Raw genomic sequence first — 13767 nt, forward strand, 5'->3', positions numbered from 1 at the left:
CCCTTCCTGAAAATATAAATTCAACGATGGTCGGTGAACCTCCAGGCGGATACGAAGACTAAGAGCAACAAACAAAAGAGAAAAACATAAAAAAAACCTCAGCAGGTTCAATGTTACAAAAAAGATACAAAAAATCTGGTAACTTCCAAGACTGTTCAGGACTTGTTACATAACATACAAATTTGGTCAGGATTTGCACTCAATTCTACACCACCAAGTCCGTTCAAGACTTGTTATAAAACAAAAACCGTCCGCTCCGGACGCACTGACAGAGGAGACTGTCCCTTCTACTCACTCCCAACAAGGGAAACCCCAGTCACACCACAGACATCCAAAACACTACCAAACTCTTTCCTTTGTTCTTTGAACAAAAACAACCTATCAACACCAACTTGATTAAACCAAAGACCGGCCGGCCATCCCTGTATGGCGTGTCACGCCTCCAGCTGTTGACACTAACAGCCGCGGTAATTGGTGTCTTTCAACCTCCCCCTTCCAATTACTTTTCCCTATCCCCTTCTTAGCTTAATTTTTTTTTTAATATAACGCAGCAGGTTTGTGACAATACATAATATTAATTATGTCAGAGTCAACAAAACAACTGCATTAGGCTGCCGAAATCATGTTGATTTCGTTGTCAAGTTGCTCAGGATTTTACAAACTACAACATAAATACTTGATCAATGCAATTCGCCTAACACAAGGTCTAAAGGCGACAAACATCCAAACAACAGACGCAATTTTCAGTCCGGGGCATTCCCCAAGATCAATCTCACTATATAGGCAAATCTTACACTATGAAGATTATACACTCCTCACACTCTCTCATACTGTTTGGCAATGAGGTTTCAGTTTTAATGTTCCTGTTCAATTATCTCTCCTATAACCTCTCTACCAGTTATTGTGTACATTACTCACAGTTCATCTTCCCACTATGTGAAGGTTGTCGCCCTTCGCATCTCCACCCACTAGAGTAAAATAACACAAATACATTTCAAAGAGATTCGGTTGATCCTTCCCCGAGGGAGTTATTGGTTAGACATTCTGTAGTCGCCCCGCGTAACTTGGCGGTTGACGACACACGAAGGCCGTACTCACTGGCCGTGACGGTCAGGTGGTGTCCGAGGTCACAACAGACATACTCCTCAGTGACGTCACGGGGCTATAACGTACTCGTAGGTCACGTGTTGCTGGGTGCTGGACCGAAGGCGATGAAGAGCTACAGTTCATTCGCCTATACTATTAAAACCTGTACACGTATATCGAGGTTACATGGGTGGGTGGGGTAATTACTGTTAATTGTTTTCGTCTACACTTCACTAAATTAATCAATTTGATGTGTTGATTTTTTTATAATATTATATTGAATTCTTAGATGCACACTTTTGTTGAATTTTTTTATCTGGACAAATATGTTTGAATACTCTTACAGTTTATAGTTTATTCCGTGTTATTCCTCGATGAGCCTAGAGCCGCCAGTATAGTCTTAACTCTTAAGTAACAACATCTTTTAATAATTTTATTGCTTTTGACTGTTTAGACATTCACTTTTCTAGTCAATAATAACGTGCTTCATGGCACATCCATTTTGCAAATAGAAAATATCTGAATAATGATCATATTATTTTGCGCAGAAATATTATTTAAGTAAAATCCATCCCTCTCTAGAGATCATATTTTGTTCCCAAATTATTTTTTATAAGTTAAGGAGTCTTAATAGTTAGTCTCAATGCTTAGCCTCACTGGCTGATTTCAATCCAGACACGGAAAGAGTTTTTTTCCTGAGGGTTGTCAAAGAAGAGGTTTGTGTGATTGTCCACTTGATGATGAAGAAACAGTATTTTGGTACTCAAGTCCATCCAGTATATCAGTATAACCCGCTTCGCTCTTTCTGCTGTCAGCAGATGTTTGCCTCTGTAAGCGCTTTGTCTTTTTTTCATCCCTGTAAATAGCAGAAAAGAAACTTTGAAGAAAGAAGTGACAGATCACAAGATTCTTAAGAGCAAGAGGAATAAAATAAGAGATTACTAAAAATGGTAAAATATTTTTTGCACTTTGTCTTGGGATTCTCTCTGATCTAATTGCTCAAGATGAGGAATAAAGAAAGTATGCGGTATTTTTAAATAGCTATCACCATTTAAAACCAGCCCTTTGAAAATATACTTTCTCCTCTAGTCAAGCCATAGGGAAACAGTTATTCTAAAACAATAAATAATTTTCAAATTTTTTTTTTCCTATAATGAAATAAAACTTCTAAAGACTGAAAAAAAATCATCAAGTAGTCTAATCCCTTTTACTATTTATTTCTATCACATATACGTATAACTAGCCAAAACCATTTTAAATTTTACACAGACTTTGTCTACACCCTGTATATTAATGTTTAGTTTCAATGTCTATGAGTGCCCCTCAAATTTTTATATTTTAAGTTACGCGTATTAAATAAAATTCCGAAGACAAAATACCTTACCATTTTTAGTACAGATACAAGTGCGTTTCTATTTGCTTCCTTATTTTTAACTGTTAAATCTCCTTTAATTATCCATTTTATCGTTTTACTTGGTGACTATTCCTGCCTATATGAATTATGTGTTTTAAGTCCTGGAACAGCAATTGCTTGTCTCCCTAATCGACCTCAGAAAGGAATGAAGTCATCAAGTAGAATGAAAACATTTGAAATTTTTTTAAATACCACTTACAAACTGCTGGATATTATTTAATATTGTGGACAGACAAGTTTCATGAAAGTAGTTGAGGGAGGAGCCTTCAAGGAATCTATATCATAGAATTCAGACCTGGTAGGTCTATTCAAGCTACTGGTAACCAACGAAGAGATTGAAGAAGTGGTTGGTATAGCTGCGTGAATACTAATATGGTAAGGAAAAGCTTTCAAAATCCATTCTGTCAAGATGTAATGAGGCATTATAAAAAGTTTATTAACAAGTGAATTCCAGCATGTAGTGAAGAATTTCTCAGGGAGCCCATCCACTTCATGGTAATATTATTAGAGGCAGAAAAGTTGTATCTATTAAGAAATGGTTGGATGCAAAAGTTAAAAAAAAGGAGACCTCACTAATCTTAATGGTATATTTCTGACTCTAGAAGAATTCTATGTTGGGTATCCTGCCTTAACCTACGCTTAACCTACATGGGCCTGATACAGTCCATCAAACAATATCAAATAAAGTGTAATTGCCTATTAGTTTCTCAGAATGAATCTGTTAATAGGGGAATAAGAAGTTTCAAAAATTCTTCAAACAATAAAGTGTATACATCTGCATTCAGAAAATGGGAGGTGGAATATAAAGAGTGTAACTGGGCTGATATATTTCTAAAGCCGATTTATACTACTTTGGATACTCAATTGAGATGGTTTCATATAAGAATGTTACATCGGATCCTAGCCACAAACTTATTTCTTTTCAAATGTAAGCTCACTACATTTCTTTTTTAATTTTTTTGTAAACAGGACAATGAAACCATTGAACATATTGGCACAGAGCAAAAACTTTTGGAACCAATTATGGAAGATGTTAGACAACCAGAACTATTTAGAAGAAATTAGGATCTATAAAGAATTTTCTTATTTGGTATTGGTAGAACTGTGGGGGTTGACAAACCTTTGACCTTATTCTTCTAGCAAAGTTTGTTATTTATAAATGGAGATTCCCAAAGGCAATACCGACAGTGGATAAGTTTAAGCCATTTAAAAATTTTTCAATATATTGTTGAGCAGCATGTAGCAGTTACTAATGGCTCACACATATCCTTTTGGAAACAGTAGCTCCTATTTAGCCATGTTATTTCTTTATTAATGGCACTATCTGTAATTGTCTACTTTATATTAGATGGATTGCCATATTTGTTAGTATGTCATTATGTATGTTAGGTGGCTTGTGTGTATAAATATATAAATATTTCTAAGTTTGATTGCATGTGTTGTGGTATACAACTATAGGTTTAGGGACCAACATAGCCTATGTTTCTATTGCTACATGCTTCTTTCTGCATAGGGTAGGGTATGTACATTGCCAGGGATATGTTTTTTTCCCCTGTGTCTATGTTGTTTTATGTGGTAGTATTCTATGTTTTGTATGTATTGTATAATTAACAAAACAATATTATTAAACTTCCTTTTTTTAACAATTAATAAAAGATGCTATTATTTTTCTAAAAAATAAACTTACGGATTGCATTTTTCCGGACATTTAGGTCCTGAAACAAATATATTTAAAAATGACATTTTTCAAAAGACAGATAACGTTAACGTGAAAGCTGTAATAAGCACCCTGATCTACTTGATAACTGTACAGAGGTTTCTGCCTACTTAGCTTGATTTTTAATCCTCTCTAAAGTTTATCTTAAGCCGAAAATAATACGTATATACTGTATGCTGTTCAACAATTTTTTATACTTGATATAATGTTCTGTTTTCAAGTATTATCATTTTTAAATAAAATGTTATTTACTTTTCTTAAATTTGTATTTCTTGAGCAACAGAATGCTGATGACCAGGATCATTATGATGAGTACAGCAGCTCCAATAGCAGCACCAATGATTGCTATTGCGTTGATATCTGCTTGAACGGAAAACATTCAGTGAACATATAAGATCCTACACTGAGAATTAAACCCAAAACGTCATGCAGATGAAAAGAAGATCAGGAAATAAGTACAAATTACCTAAAAGAAGCATACAGTACAAGGAGGTTGTTCTTAATGTGACCATTAACTACACAAAGTTTTAACCCTTATTAACTGTACACCTGTGGTGAAAGTGGCTGCAAACATCTATTTTTTTAATTATTTTTAGTACATTCTGTTATAATAAATATCAAACTGTTTTGTCACAGTTATTTTTATTACAAAGTTCTATTAACGTTTCATTAAAACATCTCAAAGCAAAAATGTTACTTTAAGCTGGTTTTAATTTATATTCTCACATCATTTACTTCTACAAATCAGTCTTTTATGTAATCATGTTCTAAACTTGTTTCCCTGCTTGAAATTCACAAACAAAAATATTAAGAAACCTTACTAGTAATAATTAACTTTTTTTTAATATTTAGATGCAAAGATTTTAACAGACTTTTTTAAAATTGAGAAGAATTGCAACCTGGCAATTTTTCAAAGTCATTTACTTAAGTACTTGCTTGGCTTTCTTTCCTCACTGCTTATATTTCTGTTTTACAAAGTATCACCGCCTCAATACTTCAAAACAAAGTATCCAAGTATCATCATCATCATCATCTTCTTCTTCTTCTTCTTCTTTTTCTTCTTTTTCTTCTTCTTCTTCTTCTTCTTCTTCTTCTTCATCTTATTCTTTTTTCAGAGTTTATAGATAGTGGCCCTTAATAAAGTCATTTAAATATGAATGTATTTCTAACTCCAAAAATAGAGAACTTTGTTTTATGCTAATGAGAGAACGCAGATAGCTTTTTAAAAATAGTTTGGAAACTTCACTCCTACGGCCACTTATGCTTTTGTCTTTAATATTAAAACTATACAAAAATTGATTAATATTCTAATTTTTTAAGTTATCCTTTTATAAAACTGCCTCAGATAAGCTGCAATCTGGTGACAAATATTTTTTAAAAAGTTTCTTACTTATCCACACAGATATAAATCTTTAGACATATTAGCCATAATAAACCTAATCTGTATCAATTTCTGTTGTAAAAGCTTGTGCTGAGACAGCACCCAGGTTACATCATAAAAATCTCATTTTGAAGTAAACTAACCTAGGGGTTGTGCATGTGTTATCAAACGGAAAGGATTTTAAACCAACAGTTAATACACATTGAGTTAGATGTTGAGACGCTTATTGAATGCTTACCTTCACCGGGCGTACTTGAGTTGATTTCAGATTTTGAACTGTTATTTAATGAGAAATTTTCTGGAAAAAAAAAATAAAAACGATGAAAGCCAATACTTTAATCTCTCAAATAAACTGACAAATACCATCATATTTTCAAATAAATTATTACTACATTGACTATTTTTTACAATTTAATATTATTTAAGGATGTAGATTTTGGCATATTATCAAAAAGCATCCATTTTTTTTAAAAATTGAATTTTCAAATTAATTGGCTTATATTCAATGTACATTTAATCAATCAACGTTTAATTAATACCTACCATCTCTTGCGGTATTTAAGACACCCTCAGATGTGGTACTGCTACCTGAAGTCAAATTTATTGGCAAAAAAATATAAGTTACAAGAGTTAATACTTAAATGTATCTCTCAAAGAAAAACTAAAAACTGATTAAAATAAATTGACAAATACCAGCATGTACACATACAAATGTTTACTGATGTATAATTTACTATGCATATACTCTTAAAGTTATTTACTGACGTATGGTTGATAAGCAGTAGGAAAAATCATAAAATATTTAACAAGAAATTTGTGCTCATACTTCCATTATTGATAATTTCCTCCTAGGGTCATTTGGATATCCCGTGATAGACAATCCTTAATAGTCCCTCAAAATGTACCTTAATTGCATGATCCACGTAATATAAATTTATGTTGCTATGAATAAGAAAGTTCCTGGATTTGCTAAATTTTGAGTCCCGCCTACGGTTGCCTTGACCGGCCAGACCAAATAATTTGTCAGGCCTTATACGGCCTGTATGCTAGACGTTCCTAACCCTGCTCTAAAAAATATGTTTCTGGCCTCATGATGGATATGACTAAAATGTTTTGATGCCACTTTACAGTGCCCTAAACAGTGCTAAAAACGTGTACTTGGCTGCCACTGTCATGTATGCACTTGTGTCAGTGACAAACCACTGAGATTTATTTTTTCAACTGAAAATCTTACTTGGAGGAGGGAATGGGCATGGATCATTTAAAAGCTGTCCTCCTTTTTGACAAAGAAATCTTCCTGTCTGTTTCCAGATTGTGTCAGATACTACTATTGTAGGCACGTGACCATCATCAATAGTCATGTTGAAACCCTCTTTTGTGAAGAAGCATTCGTGCCTTTCCTTGTAAACACAGTCGGCAATTAGCTCTGTCGAAGATGTCAGAGTGAAACAATGTACGATTATTAGACGAAGTTGTTTATAAGTTATAAAGTGCATAAAAAACATAAATGAACAGCAAAGGTAAGAAATGACAAATCTCGAATACTTACCTATTTAGTTCTTTATATATATGAAACCCTGAAATAATACTCAGCCTTGAGACTTTTCAATTGGACATTTGACTAAAACAAGTTTTAGTAGTTGTTTTATACAAATTTGCATAAGAACTTAAATTTAAAATGTAATAATTAGAAAACTTCACACTATTGCATTTTTTCATGTTTAAAAAGCTTGATGATGATGGATGGATAGATGATGGATAGATGATGGATGATGGATGGTGGATGATGGATGATGATGGATGATGATGGATGATGATGATGATGATTAGTAACGCGCAACATCGCGATAGATCGCATTAGTAATGATGAATGAAAATTAGATAACAGACAGTGGACGGTGAGATACGTGTAGGCACACTGGACAACATAAAGATGAAGTACAAAAGTGGAACTTAAAGCAATGGATGAAAGTATGAAGAGCACATACCCTTATGTCAGACTCTGTTAAAAACTGTATAAAGGCAATGATATTGTGGAAGAGATCTCACTGGTGTTAAATATCAGTTCAACTGTTTTTCTCAATGAAATCACATTTTTAAATAAATCAGAAGAGATGGTCAATGAGGCACACAAGAGAAGATCAAGCCAAAAGAGAAGCAAATGCCCGTGTACATGCAATCAGATAGAAAATCGGTATATGATAAACTTACCTTGCTGCCCACTTAAAGAGTGAAAATAGAGATAAAAATCTTCATTGTTTTGAAGGGATAAGCACTGAACTTCATACGGATTCTTTGGATTCTTTATGTGACAGCCCATTTTCGGAATGCCTGCAACATAAACAAACACACCCACACTAAAATTATATTTGTTGGTTATCAGCTGTATTATTTTTTATTGTTGGTTATCAGCCTTATTATTTTTTATGGTTGTTGTAGGGGGCTACACAAATTTCAGAATGTCGTACACAAAACTGAAAGTTTTACATAAACGCAAATATCGACACTGTTTCAGTGTTAAAGAGCTATAGCTGCAAGTTATTATGATGCTTGCATGGAAGCTCACATCACAATCTGTAGCGTTGTGGCTCAACCTTCGCAAACAAAAACATTGTCCATCCAGACTACTATTGTTAGGAGATCGCACCAGTGGTCATCGCAAGATTCTCAGAATCACTGAGAAACACAATGTCAGTCATCTCGGACCTATACCAACTGCCATGAAGTTTGTTATAACAGCGCATCTGCAAAACTTTGGGGCGATCGCAGACAAAAAGGAATCAGAGTCTGAACTCGACACCGCTGAGGCACAGAGCCTAATCAAAGCTATGGAAAGATGGTGCAGACGTGAAAGTAGAATTAAAGTGATGCACAAATATGTATGAGCAAGCAAGTAACAAAATAAGCTCAAATAAAGAATCTTTCTCAAAAGTATTATAGTACATCCAAATGAAACAAGATGTTCACTAAAAATCATCCTTAAGATAATCACACATTGAATTGAAAGATAACTTTGCCACTTTCAGTCATACCGTCATATGTTTGTACATGACTACCAGATATCATGACAAGAGGATGAATTATGCTGAGGACTGTAAGCTAACTCACACTTTGTGCAATAATTAAACTGATATAACATTAATTATAGTTACAACAATAATTTAAAGTTGGATATCTTTGCAGTCTGTCATATCACTTCCTCTTTTAAGAAAAACTTGCTTTTTGTATAATGGGAAATTTCCGTTTGACTACCACCTAGTGTTTCGGCAGGACACACGTAGACAAATGTAACAGGAAAGTATATTTTGTATTTATCTCTATGCAGTCCCATTCTCCCAGGTAACAATTTTAATTTGACTGATGATTCTTCAGAAATATGCTTAATCCTTAAGCACTATTAACATGGAACTTTTTGAATCACTGGTACAGAAACCACTAACGCTGATTTAATATACATCTTGATTTCTTGCTGTTTAGTTTAGTTCGTATGGCGGGTTTCGCATTAGTTATTATAAATACTGAAAAAACAGAATAACTCTAGGATCTCTCGCAAAGTGTAATTTGATAAGATTCTAATAGGTATATGGTGCTAAACTAGTGTTAGAACTTTTATCCATTCGTGTCTGATCACCATGTAGTACTTCTATTAAAATACCATTGAAGACCTTTCCTAACTTTTATCTTAACACAAAAAGGAGTTTTATGACCAAAAATTCCATTTTCATTAAATTATAAAACTGTTCAAAGCTGACCTTAATCTATTCCCGGAACTCTGCTAAAAAAAAAAAACCTGCCTTGTGCGATTTTGCGTTGGCGGGTCGCAACTATTTTTTTGTCAACAACACGAGGTCAAGGGTTGTCAGCTTGGTAACCAGGCAGGTACGGCAGTATGCGCATGCGTACAACAAGTCAGTGCAAAAACTGTGTGAAAAAAGTAGTCGTTGGAGGGTCATACTTAAGCCTCCTAGTTTAGTAACTATGCAAGATTGTCTTGTTTCAGTACGGAAATACTTCAATCTGAACATTTCTTTAATGTTTTCTCTAATGATCCAGAAATCGATCATAAAGTTTCTACTACAGCATGGAAGATGTTAAAATAATAATAAAATATGGTATATATATGTTATCAGTCTATGATAAATTATGAAATAATTCAGATATTATTGTTACTAACATGAGAAGATATTAACCACATTAATCAGTCATTAAACCTAAAACAGACATTTTACGTTTTGATGCTGTTTGTTGAGGTTCATGTCTTTTCGTATTGTTTTCATATTTGAATTATACTTTCATCACAAATATATTACCTATAGAAAACGGAGACAAGAATATCACCTTCCTGTATTGTCATTATTATTCCTATATACACAATGTGAATTTATCTTTCTTTGATCTTAAGCAGTCTTGAAAGCTAGTAGACAATGTAGTTGCTTGGTTATAACACCTGAACAAAATCTTGCGAAATTAACACAACTATTAATCAAACACAGAAAATAAACATCACAAAGACATAAAAAAGCATTAAGAGCAAAACTTACCTTTTTAAACAGAAGTCAATACCCATCAAATTGTTGTAACCTTCCTGATTTATCCCCACCTATACTTTTGCAAAATGGCTCCTTACATCTACTCATACAGGCGTAGGCTTGTCTATATTAATCGTAACTGCTATATCTGGTTTTCCGAATGAGTCATTTTTATTGCAGAAAAACTTATAATTGATGGAAGTAGTAGAAATACTAATACTTAGACTTAAACTAACACTATTAGTAATACTAGCAAAGTGCAAAATAAATAATAGGTGGTTGGGGCTAATCACGTGTGTGACTGTACGTACATTGGACATAATTTGTTTTGCTTAGTAATTACTCTGGACTTACTGGTGCTAATAGGGTTTTGAGAGAACTGTCATCTGTGAGAAAGGTAGCAGTGAGATGAACAGCGTTGGTGTTGCAATGTATTATAGCAGGAACCTTTGTTTGAGATAGCGAGTCAGAGAGGTGCTTTCTGACCGAGTATCGCTTGCTCCGCTTGACTGCTCTTCACTTTGCACTTTGACCCTCTTCCTTCCAGTGAGTGCGCGCGATCGTCACTATCAAACTTGAAACAGATGACGTAGCCTCCAATATAAACACAGGTGAATATACTAGTGTTCACACAAAGGTGCGCCCGGTTAACATAACACATTGTCAACACTGGAGTGAAAGGCCCTGGGTTCAGATCTCGTCTCAGGACACTCTCTGTTTGTTGGGCCAGGCGTTAGGGGTTTTCACTGGGTACTCCAGATTCCTTCCCTTAATCTATCCACCATATTGAGAAATCACTTCAAGGTAGAAGCACTTTTCAATTAAATCAACCAGCCAACAACCAGTGTTTGTGTGTTGGGGAGCCCAAAAGTGTAGAGGTTAAAACACTCGCTCGCCATCACTTCAGTGAGAGATTCTGGGTTCCTAATAGCGTCCTATCAGCTTTCCGTTCATCATCAAAGGAAAGACCGGGTGTGCAGGGCACATAGCTCTTCTATACATGTTCATCAGTTTTGTTGCTACATGGCGTTAGTATGACAAAAAAAAATATACATTCACTCTGCACAGGTACATACACTTAGCTTACTTGTCTTGATACTTTGTAACTTATTTTCTTGCTCAGTTGTTTTTGAACACCAAATACTAATAAGGGAAATTAACTTTGTAAACTTTCACTACTGAAAACGCTGGAGTTTCTCCCCTCGTCTGCCATCCGATAATATACTCGTGCTTGGATGTTTAAGTTTTGTTTTTTTTTTCATTTTGCTGCGACAGCTTACAGGCTATTTAAATTTACTACACCTATATATATACAACTGTCTTAATAGCCTTTCATTTTTACTCTTACTGCCTTTATAATGATTCAGTTCTGTTTGATGATTTTTTTAATATTTCAAAATATCGCTGTAAAGACACTTCGATTTAAAAAAAAACAGCATAGGTGTAGATTTCTTTGGATAGAGAAAGAGAACAGTCTGACAGTTTAAAGTTAAGCAACATAGCCCCACAGAAGTCGTACTCCTTTTAGCAGACCATCGTTAAGTCAGCATCTGAATGCTGACCTAGAGATAAAGATTTTACAAACATAAGTGTCATGTATGTCTACTTGAAGGCTATCACAACACATGACACTCGTCTTGAAAGGTTGTATAAGTAGAAGAAATGTAGCACAAAATGGGTCTGCATTGCTATCATCCCTTACTACTTACTCTAATATAGGAATAAAATGATAACCATCAAATATGGATTTGTCTAAAACAGTCAGAGCTACAACTGTAGATAAAGTTTATTTTTACAGATGCTTTTCCATAAAATAAAATAAAAGATGCAGTTGCCAAACTTATTCAGAGTAATTTTGAGAAAATTATATTTTACCTTAGTGTTTTTGTTTAATTTTCCATGCATGAAGTACATGTTGATGTCTAACACCGAAATGAGGTGGGTTGGATTTTCTTACCTTTTATTATCTGTTATTTTTTTCATCTTAGTTTCTACAGACATTTCCTTGTCTTGAGAGAAAAGGAAACACAAGAGTAACCACTATGCACAGTTTGGTAATCTGCAAACAAACTCACTAAGCAAAACAAAACAAAACAATTGCATGCGTACATACTTTTACTGGTGAATCCGTGTGCATATATACTTGTTAGGATGTGTTGGTGTGTATGAGAGTGTGTGGCCGTGAGGGTGCATGTAAGTGTACATGCGAATGAAGTGTGGTGCTACGTGTATCAAGCCGTGTGAATGTATGAAGATGTTTGTGAGGGTAGACCTGTTAACATGTGTGTGAGGGTGTTTATATGATGGACAGTGAGTGTATGTGTGTTTGGGTTGCTATGGTTTGCGTATAGGGGGGAACGTGGGTGAGGGTCTGTGTGAGCAGCTAAGTGTGAGTCTTCATATGTTAAGAACGATGATAGTGAAAGCAATTTGGATGGAAAAGATATCACGAAATGAGAAATGGACGAAACAATTTGAAAGATACTTAAGGTTAACATTTCATGGTCAAATTGTGCTAGAAGATGTGGTGGTCTGCTTGTAAAGAAATATGTCCGAAGTCAGTCCCAACCGTCGCAGTTTCACACATAATTTGTACCGTGCAATAATAATGTGTTTACTTGCCATGAAACAGTTTGTGTATCTAGAAACGCAAAGAAGTTCGTTCTCTTAGACTAGAACACTGAAATTCATTCGTCATGCCTGCATTAATGCTAAAAATTAATAACAATCACACAAGCAAAATTTTGCATGTATACCGAAAGACTCTATTCTACAATGTCACAAAATATTCATATCACACAAAGCTTTAAAACGAAAATTGGCTATCGAATAAAAAAAGAACACATTTCTCCGAAAGTGCTGCGAGGGATCATATCCATCGTTTATTTAAATAATCCCTAGCTAGGTGTCAGGATGTGGGAAGAGGAACACTTGTTTTGCAGAGTAAATATCCTTAGGTGAAGGCCTTAAGATAGAAGTAAGGGAAGAGTACCTCCTAACAGCTTATCATGAGCCTTTTGCCAGAACAATTCGTGGCAATATCTACTGAGAGTATAGTAATAAAGATAATCCAAGCTTACTGTTTAGTCAAAGCAAACTCAAGTGCGGCCACCTACCAGTTTGCAGATTTTGAAAATCCTTGACGACCCACTTAACCAGAGCCCAGAGCACATTCTGATTCCCACTCAGGATATTAGCTAGTAAAATAGTTTAAATTTGACAATCTGATGACTTGCTTGCTTTTCTTCAATCTTTCTCTTTGGCATGCTTGCTTCTTTTTCCCACCTTTTCGATCTGCCTTTTTCCACATTTTTGTATTTCATTTGTCGATGATGAGTGTTCACCGTTGCATTAATGTGTCTGGCGTTTTGTTTCCTGTTCCTCATGCATGGTAAACAGCTTTCATAGTCAACTTGGTGAGAGAGAAAAATGTATATATTTGCTATGCCTTCATGTGTCCATTTGTTAACTGTAGTTTTAAAACATACTTAATCTTTGTTATCCTTCTAACAGTTATTGTTCAGCTTTCTTTTCGTTGCGTGTACTTGTATCAGTGTAATATACTAAAAGTTCTAGCTTATCAGCTGATGAGTGAGTGTGAATAGCACATACAAACCCTGAATACGTTTCATGCTTTTAA

The 13767-nt window shown here is 34.7% G+C and overlaps 2 protein-coding genes across 4 annotated transcripts in view; one reads left to right on the top strand and one right to left on the bottom strand.

Moving 5' to 3' along the window:
• Positions 1-13767, top strand: part of LOC112569690 — a 72816-nt gene that overhangs the window by 28749 nt on the left and 30300 nt on the right. The gene's annotated exons all lie outside the window — the stretch shown is intronic.
• Positions 696-10244, bottom strand: LOC112569688. Of its 3 annotated transcripts, none has more exons than XM_025247574.1 (8): positions 10140-10244; positions 7810-7929; positions 6833-7024; positions 6142-6186; positions 5837-5896; positions 4470-4577; positions 4188-4215; positions 696-1942 (listed from the first exon to the last, which is right to left on the bottom strand). In XM_025247574.1, exons 2-8 carry the CDS (start codon positions 7916-7918, stop codon positions 1792-1794), a joined length of 693 nt encoding a protein of 230 aa, XP_025103359.1. In that variant the 5' UTR covers positions 7919-7929; positions 10140-10244; the 3' UTR covers positions 696-1791. The 3 variants fall into 3 exon arrangements, with proteins under 3 accessions (XP_025103359.1, XP_025103358.1, XP_025103360.1); XM_025247573.1 differs by having other exon boundaries at positions 4470-4580; XM_025247575.1 differs by lacking the exon at positions 4470-4577.

This window comes from Pomacea canaliculata, linkage group LG7, assembly GCF_003073045.1.
Source record: "Pomacea canaliculata isolate SZHN2017 linkage group LG7, ASM307304v1, whole genome shotgun sequence".
Taxonomy (NCBI): Eukaryota; Metazoa; Mollusca; class Gastropoda; order Architaenioglossa; family Ampullariidae; genus Pomacea; species Pomacea canaliculata.

Coding starts and splice junctions, on each gene's coding strand:
- LOC112569688 (XM_025247573.1), bottom strand. CDS start 7,918: ATGGGCTGTCACATAAAGAATCCAAAGAATCCGTATGAAGTTCAGTGC. Junction 7,025..7,809: donor CTCTTTAAGTGGGCAGCAAG/GTAAGTTTATCA, acceptor CATCTTCGACAG/AGCTAATTGCCGACTGTGTT. Junction 4,581..5,836: donor CTCAAGTACGCCCGGTGAAG/GTAAGCATTCAA, acceptor TTTCCGTTCAAG/CAGATATCAACGCAATAGCA.